This window comes from Pyrus communis, chromosome 13 (genome assembly GCF_041283825.1).
Source record: "Pyrus communis isolate YQ-2024b chromosome 13, ASM4128382v1, whole genome shotgun sequence".
Taxonomy (NCBI): domain Eukaryota; kingdom Viridiplantae; phylum Streptophyta; class Magnoliopsida; order Rosales; family Rosaceae; genus Pyrus; species Pyrus communis.
In genome coordinates this window covers 13,164,461-13,176,277 of record NC_142577.1, presented here as the reverse complement: position 1 = coordinate 13,176,277, position 11,817 = coordinate 13,164,461, and the positions used below count along the sequence as shown (strand labels likewise).

The 11,817-nt window shown below is 36.4% G+C and overlaps 1 protein-coding gene across 2 annotated transcripts; it reads right to left on the bottom strand.

The window, feature by feature from the left end:
- Positions 1-4,467: 4,467 nt before the first annotated feature.
- LOC137737847 (glycosyltransferase BC10) lies at positions 4,468-10,394 on the bottom strand. Of its 2 annotated transcripts, none has more exons than XM_068477416.2 (11): positions 10,015-10,394; positions 8,679-9,161; positions 7,740-7,838; positions 7,302-7,402; positions 7,137-7,208; positions 6,834-6,924; positions 6,541-6,621; positions 6,068-6,127; positions 5,866-5,988; positions 5,328-5,366; positions 4,468-5,239 (listed from the first exon to the last, which is right to left on the bottom strand). In XM_068477416.2, exons 2-11 carry the CDS (start codon positions 9,057-9,059, stop codon positions 5,111-5,113), a joined length of 1,176 nt encoding a protein of 391 aa, XP_068333517.2. In that variant the 5' UTR covers positions 9,060-9,161; positions 10,015-10,394; the 3' UTR covers positions 4,468-5,110. The 2 variants fall into 2 exon arrangements, with proteins under 2 accessions (XP_068333517.2, XP_088538782.1); XM_088682656.1 differs by lacking the exon at positions 10,015-10,394 and adding an exon at positions 9,580-9,707.
- Positions 10,395-11,817: the final 1,423 nt, after the last annotated feature.

Here is an 11,817-nt window from a genome sequence, read left to right as displayed (position 1 = left end):
CAAGATTGCTTACTCAAAAATTGAAGAGGCACCGCTCTCTGAATCTCGAGAACTAAATCCCCAACAAGATTGCTTGCTCAAAAATCAAAGAGGCACCGCTATCTGAATCTCGAGAACTAGATCCCCAGCAAGATTGTTTGTTCCGAAAATCAAAGAGGCACCGCTCTCCAAACTTTGAGAGCTAGATTTCCTTGGATAAAATTTGTCTACAATCTTCACAAGCAACATTAGCTTTCTGGATACCACGGACCATTTTTTCAAAGTGCTCTGACAAAGTTAAAACGCGTGAATCTTACAGCGGCCACTACATTGCTCTGACCGAGAAGGGTTAAGGAACAGCATTACTAATCACTGTTGGGACAATTCCTATATATGTCGACCTCTATCCTCTATAGCCAAGTAGACCTGCCAAAAAAAAAAATGCTTAACTCTTCCTCACATTCGAAGGGGCACTCCCAACGAAGTCTCTCGAAATACTCAGCTCCCTTCCCCCCTATAATACTTCTACAAACAAGTCACACCAGAGCAAAAGTATCTCATATCATCATGGTCAAAAGCAAGAGTATCCCATATCATGCTTTTTCCCTGTCTTTTCCTTTGCCCTTGCTTTTACGTGCAAGACAAGGAGAAAGGAAGCAATTAGTCGGGACTTGAAATCAAACTTCTGATTTGGAACTGATTGCCTAGAACCTTTGCATGGTTGCTTGCCTAGCATTGCTCTCGAGTACTCATCCTCAATTGTTGTCAAGGCCACAAATTCTTTCGGCAAATACCTCAGAACAGTTAGTATGATATTGGCTCTTTACAATGAAGCCGCCAAGCATGGATGAGTTGTTGAGAAGTAGTGCTCTAAAGGACCATTTAAATGCAAAGGTTGCGCACCACTTCTGCTATACTAAAGATTGAAGCAGAAGTTTCAACGATGAGATAGAACAAATCACTACAGCACGACGCCCTTCCTGTAGAACCACACAATCCAGACGGAGGAGTCTAAGTCAAATTCAAGCTCAGCATCGTTGCTCTAATTAAAGAGATTGAGAAGCTTCAATAGCCTTTCGCTAGCATTGTCGCCGAAGAACAAAGCCTCGCTATACCACATCCACTACTTTGTCAACAACAGAAATATCTTATACCATACTCCAGATTTGACAGACTTGTTTTGACCCTCAAATTCTTGAGTCGGCTCACTCCTTTGGAGTAAACCGGAAAACCCTATAGCCCAGTTCAAGAATAAGCCCGTGGAAAGTCAACAAGTACAACAACATGTGTCGATTCATCCGTTACTTCTTCAAAAGAAAAAATATCTCATATCATCTCTTGTCCATGTCCTTTTCTTTGTCCTTGTTGCGGTCCACAAGACAAGGAAATGGAGAACAATCAGCCATAACCCGAAATAAAACTTCCAATCTAAGACTGATTGCTTACCTTGTCTGTTATCTCTTTCGGCAGATCTCCTCGCTTATAAACTTGGGGGACTCCTACTATAGGGTTTGTATCGCACTTGACCAAGCCCGAAACTAAATGAAAATGATACATTACCTTGTGCATCAACATCAGCTAAAGATACCATTCCTGGATGGAGGAAAAGTACTTCCAGAGAAGAGGCCACGTCTACCTATGGGGCAGAGGCAAATGAAAATGATATCACGCTTCTGTACTTAGAAGTTTCGCGATTACTCAATGGCTTGGATCTTGCAAGTCCCCAACCGAGGAGCTTCCCTCACTCGGGAACTTAAGGGATCACTGTTTATACCATACTTGACCAATCCCGAAACTACTGAGCACCGATCAACAATATAGCGTTAAGGACGCACAAGACTTTCCCTCAAACCAAGAGGCCAATCACAACGCGACACGTGTCAATATCAGAGGCCAATCACAGTGCAACACGTGTCGATATCAGAGACCAATCACAGCACGACACGTGTTAATGTCAGAACAAAGCTAGAAACTCTCTTCTATAAAAGGGGATCATTCTCCCACAATAATGCCTAATGTTATTGGTACTAAACTATTCACTAGAACTCACTAAAGGAGAGTTTGAACCTATGTATTTGTGTAAACCCTTCACAATTAATGAGAGCTCCTCTACTTCGTGGATATAGCCAATCTGGGTGAACCACGTACATCTTGTGTTTGCTTCTCCGTTTCTATCTCTTTACATACTTATCCACATTGGTGACCGGAGTAATCTAGCGAAGTTCACAAACTTAACACTTTCTGTTATACCAAAGTCCTCGCTGATTTTGTGCATCAACAATATTGTTTTGATCTTTAAAAGGAGAAGAAAATGGCAATTTCATGTGTCTAGAGTAATTCCAATAGAGAAAGAGACTAATTAATTGTGCCAAAGCATATGCAACACCATAAGAAGATGAGACCATGAGATACAACGGTTTTAGAGATCTAATTGACATGAGAATACAATTTAGTGGATTTTTAGGAGAGACTTAATTACTAGCTCTTATTATTTTCATTTTTTTTAATTTTTTTTTTATTGGTAGTATGGACTTTAAGTCCCTATAGAGTTAGGATTAGTGGCCATTTTAATTGGCCTTTGATACCCCTTTGCCGTGAGTTATATAGTTTATGACAAAAAGATTCCAAAGGTGTTTCTAATCCCATGTGCAATCGACCAAGTCCCTAACGAACTTTGGATTTATGATTCAATATGGACGAACACACAAGTTGGAGTAGGAATGAAGCCCCTTCTTGGTTACACGTTCACAATTATTAAATTTTCAAACAATAGGGCAAGGTGAATGAACATAGAGATTCAAAGTCATGCTCAACTTTTCATGACAAGTGTTAATAACCATTATTTAGCCAACAAGGCAACTGAAACATGTCGAACTGACATTATGATCTGGAGGTCATTCCAGACTAATTTAATCAATTTATCATGCTTAATCGGATCAATGCATCAAAGCAAGTCTCGGAGTGAAAGATTTTTCATAGGTCTTAAGACCAGAGGGTGGTACTCCTATTATCACAGTGGAAATCTTTTTTTTTTTTTTTTTCTTTTTTGAACAAACGGTATTATCTACACCAAAGAAGATGAGTGAGGTTAGTCTCACAATGGGCTAGCAATAATGTTGTTCAAATTTGCCTTTGGCGAGAATCAAACCTAAGACCTCTCACTAACAAGTACCAGACCATAGTACTAACTGGCTTGCAGTGGAAATCTTTATAAACACTAAGTTAGGCATAACATGTTCTGTTTCCATGTTATCAAGGGTCGGGCCTGCAAGCTTATTCGTGTTTGATTCTATTACTTAACTCCGAGTTCGTTTATTTGTAAAGATTGTTGGATTAAATCATATTTCGTGAAATGGAAGCAATCGATGAAAAGTTCTAAGTGTTTCACTGTAATAGAAATAAAGGTTTGAGTGAAATAAACTTTGCAAAATATCTCCTAAGGCATCTAAAGTCTTTCCAAGAAAATAAAAGAAAATGGCGCATTCTACCTTGCATCCAGCTTTTTAGATATAACATTCAGAATTCCAACCAAGGATCTACAATATTGTTCGAAACTTCGAAACATCAGATCTTTAATAAACAAGCAAGGGAGACTAGTCAGACTTGGCTAGCTCCAAAATTAACAAGAAATTCAAAGGTGGTTTTGATACGGACACCGGAAAGATTAATCCAAAATCCTAATACAGGCAATAAAAAATGAGATAAATATTTCGTGGCAAATTTGTTTTCATCAAGCATATTTGACATTTACTAGAGCAGATTCTCAATTGCACGAATAATTATAAGGGTTTAGGTAAAAAGATTACGTCTTGCTCAATCTTTCCATATAATCCAACATATCAACATTGCTAAATTTGGCACGCGATTATAGCCACTCTTGTGTTTTTATTTTAGTAATTTTCTTTATTTAATAGTTTTTATGTTACTCCTTGACAAGTTTGGTAACAGCATACCATACGTCAAGGATCCTCTACGTCAGATTTTTTTTTTTTTTTTCCATTAAAAAACAAATATGATGGTGAAGAATCCTAAGATTTGATGAAAGCATATTTGGAAGGGATGAGGATCTTCTTCGGGTTCTCTTTGTGAGTCCTTAACGAAAATTGGCCGCACGATGTACAATGAACGGATCGGATATGAGTATCTAGTTGGAACCCAAATTCATTTGAAAGAGATTGTAATTTAATACATTTCATATAAAAAAATTTAAATTGATTATTATGGTTACAGTCATGTGGTGTCATTCTCAATATGGTGATAATCATCACCACTTAGTAAGGGTGGTGAGCAAATTCAGGTTCACCATATAAAAGGTTTTGAGAGAGGAAAAGTATTTATCAAATAAATATACAGTTCATCATTAATGTGTTACTTTGTAGCTATACCGTTGATTTATTCTATATATTTGAATAACCAAACAATCTCCGATTCAAATGATTTTTTGTACCACTAATCTTCAACTGAAGACTCAAAATAGAACAGTTCCTCTTATAAAATTTCTAGGGAGAAAATAAATTATTTGCAAGTAGAAGAATGAACATTGAAGTTTGGTTTCAAAGATGAAAATAAGAGCAATTTTGAACACATGAAATGGGCACTCTTCTTTTCTCATGACATGATAATGTACTAGATTAATGATATGCAATTCAATCACTGTTTCTAGTTTTCTTCTCCCTGAATTTTGCCACACCTTCCCGGAGCATGCCGGAAATATCTTTTGAAGCGTGAATTTCACGGCGCTATTGCGTGTTGTATATTTGCCACTTGAGAGTTCAAACTTCATCTTTTACAAAGACTAACCACAAGATGCAGTGAAAGAGATGCCCAAAAAAATATGTTCTAGAACACTTAACACCGATAGCGCAAAATGAAGGGTTCGTAGAGACAACAACATATCCTCGTATCATCCCCAGGGAAGCAACACTAGGCTGTTAGCCTCCTGCCTGACTCGGGTCACCCTAACTGCTCTGCCAGTTGCCCTTGCACTCAAGAATCGTGGTCGGGAGGTGGGGAACAATCAAGCCTCGATAATTTGGCAATTTACAACTTCGTCAGATATACTGGATATAGGATGGAGTCAAAGGGTCGAAGGCGATCCAACCAAAGAATATGGAGTAAAAAAATATCCGGCTCAAACTGTTGTATAATTGGCAAAAAGGCGTAACAAGTCATTGAGAGTCTCTGGATGAAACTTCCTTGCAAATAAGTAACACGGTCGTTTTATACCGTTCCATAAGCAAGGCCATTTCTGTACTACTTTCTGAAAAACAAAATCGAAAATGTAAATTAAATTATTGCCAAGCAATCCAATTCCATAAGCATGTATCACGAATCTTTTAGATGCATACCTTCGCATCACTGGTTACATGCACGCTCACATCAATCGACTGCAGCGACAAGACAACCAAAGTCAGCCATCAGAAAATTTGAACCATTTACATTCGAATTGTTGTTCTTTCAAACACTATCTATGTTGGAACTGATGGCACAAAGAAAGCAATTATAACGACACTTTGATTTATATATCCACCAAACCATTTCCAGCCATCTTCGTTAAAAGGTCAAGTGTTAATACTAAAATCTTAAAAAAAACAATCCCTAGACTATTCCGTTTGTCTTTTTTCATTTTTTATTTATTTTTATTTTTTTTGTAAGATAAGTGGGGTGTTTGTATGGTTTTAAACAGCTAATGGCTGGAGTGCGACACAACATAACATGAGAGGCTCAACAGGTGACACAAATAGCCAGGGATGAACTGCCATGGAATCGGCATTCAGTGTGGACATAGCTATGCAACACATATCCAAACTAGATAAACATGCATGATGGAGCTGTTATCCATAAATAAAAAACACACATATGCAAAAGCTTTTAGAAGAATTCTACCGTAATATTCTTCAGAAGCTCATGTGTAATATCCTGAGACTTGTATAACTTCGGATGCCACTTTCTTTCAGACCAATCAACATGAGTCACGGACCAGTTTGCAATGCCACCAGGATCAATTATCTGAAAATATGTACAAAGGAAACTTCATTCAGGCAGAGAACAGAAGGGAACACTGGAGAAAATTTTCAAGAGTTCTCACATTGAAAAAGGTTGGCAAGTAATGTTCATCAGCAATGCAATTGCGCCCGTCAAAACCTGGCTGTTATTACCAAGACAATCCACATCAACAAATTGAGACCAGTGAACATACAGTATCATGGTTTTAAAGATTACAGAAAAAACCTATTAGATACTTGCATCTCAGCTGTACAGTGGGCCAAGCATGAGAATGGGAAAGCAAGCCATATGTTGAAATCAAGCATATGTTTTGACATAAAGTAATTAAAAAATTCAGCATTGTTAGCTTAGATCATCTGAAAACGACCAAATAAAGAGCGACCCAAAATCTATAATACCAATAATAAGAGAAAGCAAGGATGAAAGTATCATACATGCAGATACGCTACAGCCTATAGATATATGATAAACAAATTACAGGCGAAAATATCTAATATAAGAACATTTAAGAACTTAAACAAGGTAGATATACAAATGCTGAGAAGGAAAACTTGCCTTACAGTAGTCCCGGAATTTCGAGTAGTATAGATTATCAGCCATTACTATCACAGCATGCCGACGCTTCACAGAGAACCACTGCATATAATTCAGAATATTAGACTTTCAGTGTTACCTTGGAATGAAAAGTATTTTTAGGTGGTCATATATCCCTACTGTTTACATTTGTTGATATTGCAGGCTAGTTATATAAAACTAATAAAAATGGCCATCAAGAGATGGACAACAAATCAAATTTCCACAAATTATAAAACTACATCTACAGCCTCAACATAATAATAAAAAAATACCTGTGCACCCTTTCTAAAGTCTTTCTTCTCAATTTCAGGTAACATGTGTTCAGAATACCTCCCATTTCCATGTGGACCAGGATCCTCGAAGCTGAAAAGAATACACAAGTATACAGGTAAGAAAAATGGATTTATCAATTAGGAACAAGTTGGCTCCAAATAATTTCAGAGGATGAAAAAATTAAAACCTACTTAGGCAACATTCATAACTGTACTTATTCATCAAATTTAAATCCAATCATACGGTGAGCTGCCAACACATTTAAACTAAAACAGCAGCTCATAAAATAAGATTTTACTTACCAGTCAACATAGCTTATATTTGTATTCATCAGATAGTCATAGATATGGTCAAATGTGTACAATGGTACACAACTGCACAACAGAAAGAATTAATGAGATTAATAACAGCAGAAATAATCAGAACTTGACAAAAAGGATTACTAAAGGTAACGCGAATTTGATCACCTTTCAGAAAGTAAAACAAAATGCTGGTTATCAGGATCTTGAAGAGCATTTGCCAATAATCTTCTCTCTGCATCTACCATAGAAATTTTTCCCCAAATCACCTGGAAACATGAATCAATGATCGATCTCATTTATCTCCTAAATCACTAGTTAAACATGACAATAATAAATCACAATCACTACTGATAGATGTGTAATCTTTATGCTCTTCTACCTATCACTGGAACCTCATCTACACAATTATAACACTTGCCTGACAAATAGTGATGGATTCAATATGTCTGCAAGCTTAAAATGACCAAAATTAAATGAAGAAATAATCAGTAAGTCTCTGCTATTTAAGTTAATATTAAATATTATCCTAAGCTTCCTTGAGAGTTATATGGATTAAAAATGAAACATAAATTTAGTAAAGTAACGTAATCTAAGCAGGTTTACCGGGTCACTGCGAATCTCTCGATTAAAAAAGTAACGGCTCAAATGAATTGCCCTTTCCTTAGAAGCATGCACATAGATAGAGAACTTTCCTTCATGACCCTGCCAACAAAAAACAGAAATGATCAAGCTAAGCATGTGAATCGATAACTACTTGAACAGGCTCTATCAACACTCAAATATTGATTGAACAGGTTGAACATTTATTATCACATATTTTTATGAACAATACCTAATTTAACATGCACACGTCTGTTGTATACCAACAAATTATAAATCAGTCAGAAATATGAAAACAATCACTTGAAAAGAGCACCAAGGGGCCACCACATGGAATTTATCCAGATTAAATAAGGACAAACTTAAAGCATCAAAAGTAACAGTGAAAGAAGGCTCCAACTCATCTCATCAGCCACAAAGACATAAAAAATTTACAAATAAGAAGCATGTGTGCCATTTTGGTATAGAACATTTACATAAACTTTGCCTCATTCATACAGAAAGATTCTCCCATCAAACTTTTTATTTCCCACCTAATACAACCGACAATTCAAGCATTTATCAACCATTATGCTGCATTGTCAAACTTGAATATTAGATAGCTTGATGGAATTAAGCTTCTTGGTCCAAATGTCTTTAACTGTTAATCGGTAACCATAAAATAATTCAGGCATGGAGACTCTTGCTTGTATGTGAATAGTCCAACAACTATCCTTGTGAAAGATTATAGGGACAACAATATAAGTTGATCACTTTCTACTCTTATACTTTCTAAGCACTATCTGACAAAGATCATATACTATCTGAATATGCTTAAGCCAACTAAACAGAACAGGCATATTAGGAAAAAAAGTATTAAAGAAACCAAAAAAAATAAAAGGAAAAAACAACACAGAAGATTTCTTTCTTGGGCCAATAAATCAATAGCAGATGAAACCTTACATGGAGAAACTTATCCCACAGCTTCTCAAAAGGCAATGCACTTGGTGTAAGGAACATGAATGCAATTTTTGGATTCTTGGATTGAATAGGAGGTGCGCTTAAAATCTCTCTAATCACAACACGGGATGCAATCTCATCGTCAGTAAATTCCCTAGCAGGAGCAGGTGGAAGCCAATCCGAAATAGCCTTACAACCTCTGGAAGAAAATATGTAACAAGCAGCGCTGCTTTGAGGTGGATAGAGAAAAGCACAAATCACAAAGATGCTGACCAAAGAAACCAAGACAATAATCCACACTGGCCTCTTCAAAGGTGGGCGATGGCGTGCCCCAGGCAAGATCTGCATGTCACCCATGCCTAATCGCCAATGACTCGTCTTCATCTAAAATAAATGCATCACAACTTCATCACCTAATGATCTTATTCCTGCCCATAGTCCCTATCCACCATTGCGCTGTCTGATTGGTGTAGAAATTTCTGCAATCTGAAAGTATAAGAGGATTAATTGGTAAATTAGAGGTCCTATAGGCAATGATAAGCGGACTAAGTTCATGGTAATTTATTCTGCAACACAAAAAAGAATATCCTAAGCAGGTAAACAAGCATGCTGACAAATCGGTTATACCGTTTCTTATAATAATGTCACTAGATCAGTAGTAAACCCAATACTAAACAGCAATAGATACATCATGTAGACATACGCACATATAAGTAATTAGAAAGAATGTGCTTAGATCACAAAGAAATGCAACGATACAATTCATAGATTAAGCAACATCAGAAATCAGATCGAATTCATGATCATCGAGTAGTTATGTTTAGTGCTTGTAATTGTTTGCCAAGAAAAGCAAGTAAACTATAATTCATTGTTTCGGTTTTTCGTTTCCCTTCACTCTCCTCACCTCGCCTCAGGCAACCAATCGGAGCGGTAACAGTGTAAATATGAGCAAATAAAAGAACAAACCAAAGCAACAAAACCCTACGTTCAGAATTCAAATCTAAGAAGCAGTCCAAGAACTAATACCAAACACCTGGATAAGTATGCAGGTACGAAAATCCAAGTAAATAAAAGTCAAACCAACCCACAGATTCCAATCTACCCCAAGAAAAGTAAAACCCCAACTACAAGACGCAATCTCTATTGCCCCCTAACAGTCAAACCCAGCAGCCCACAACTCCAAAAATTCTTCCCCATTTTCTTATTTCCCGTTTGGCTGCCGAGAAAGTACGCAAAATCAAAACAGCCACTGCAACTGCAACCGCAACCCAAACGAAAATTCAAAATCTCAGTTTCTGACACTCGGAGAAGAAGAAGAAGAAGAAGAAGAAGGAGATACCTGATGCTATGATCTGAAAGGAGCTTAAAACCGAGAATTGAAGATCGGGAACGGTGATTCTTCGTTGACTCTCTCAAGATCTAGGGCACGCAACAGGAAGGCCGGCCTCCAGAGACACTCTCTCCTCGCACAGAAGAGGGAGAGAAGAGATGGAAGGATTGGAAGAAATTGAAAAACCAGAAAGATGGGAAATGGGATTTTTTTGAATGGGGAGATGGGATTGTTGTGATTCCTTGAAAGATGATTCCCTTGTTCCGAAAATTCTCCCTCTCCTCCTCCTGAAAGTAGTTGAGTCCAAACAGTCGTTTGCCTTTCTTCCAAACACTAACAAAGCCGGCGATTTATTTCTCTGTTTTTTATTTGTTTTTCTTGTTTTGTATCATTTTGCTTTGGACTGCTTATTCTCGTATTCGCACTCGTGGCGCGTGATTTTTCGTACCAACCCCACCAAATGCCCCATTGTAAGAAAAGTGTTATTCATGTTTATTTTAACTTTTTACTTATCTTTTAATTCATTGAATTCAACCTTCAAAAATTAAGATGGTGTGTGAAAAGTAAAAATAGATATGAAGATAGCACTACATTTTTTTTTTTTACTTTTAAAATTCTAGCAACATTGTTATTGTGGTTACAATTTAGTGGTACTATTCTTTCATTTCTAAATAGAAGACATTAGAGTTGATACTCTCTATTGGCTTTGTATTTTAAAAATAAGCTTTAACTATAACAATGGTCACAGAATTTTATCTCTAGTTTAATTTTAGTCCCTCAACTCTCTCCCTTTTTTTTTTTTTTTGAACAAACGATATTGTTTACACTAAGAGGAATGTTGGGTTTAGCCTTACAATATGCTAGCAATAATGCGGTTCAAATTCACCTTTAACGAAAATCAAACCTAAGACCTCTCACTTATAAGTAAAGAGAAATACCACTAGACTGTAGTACTAAGTGGCTAGTCCCGCAACTCTTATATTAGTGTTTTTAGTCCTCAAACCTAATAATGTGTTGCGTCATTAGTCATTTTCACTAACACCGTATATATATTAAATTTAGGGTATATTAGAAGTTTCAACTTAAAAGTTCAAAAAGCAATAGATAAAAATACAAATGAAAATTTATAAATTCATATCTACAACTTAAAACAAAATGAAATTTAAACTATAAAATACCAAATGAAAATGGTTGGACTTTAGCTGACTTGTAAAAATTAGGCAATGCGATTTCAAAGTAGGTAAGAGATCACATAGTGGCTGGACTCAAACAACTTACAAATCAATCATATATTGAACCATGAAAAAAATTCCTATGTATCAATTTTCTTACACACACAAAAAATTTAATTTTTAGATCTTTTTTTCTTTTTCATTTCTCATTTTTAAACCCCTAAATTTGACGGAAAAATAGACGGCATTAGTGAAAATGACCAATGGTACAACACATTGCTAAGTTTGACGTCTAAAGAAACTAAAATGATAGTTCATGACTAAAATTAAACTAGGAATAAAGTTCAAGGGTCATTGATACAATTAAGCCTTTGAAAATAAAACACATGTGCCATTGTGACTCGCTATTTATATTGAATCTAGTGAATTAGGGTGAGAAATATAGTGTTTAATCGCTCAATGGATATGCTATTGGTGCACCTTAAAAGAAGCTGAGGTCTTACAATAAAATCAATTGGCAATATGAGGCATAGTTCAACTCCTCATAAACACATGAGATTCCCTTACGTGTTCGTTCATTATGTTGGAGCTATGCCCTAAAAGCCAATTTATATAATATTGGATGACACACCCCGACCAA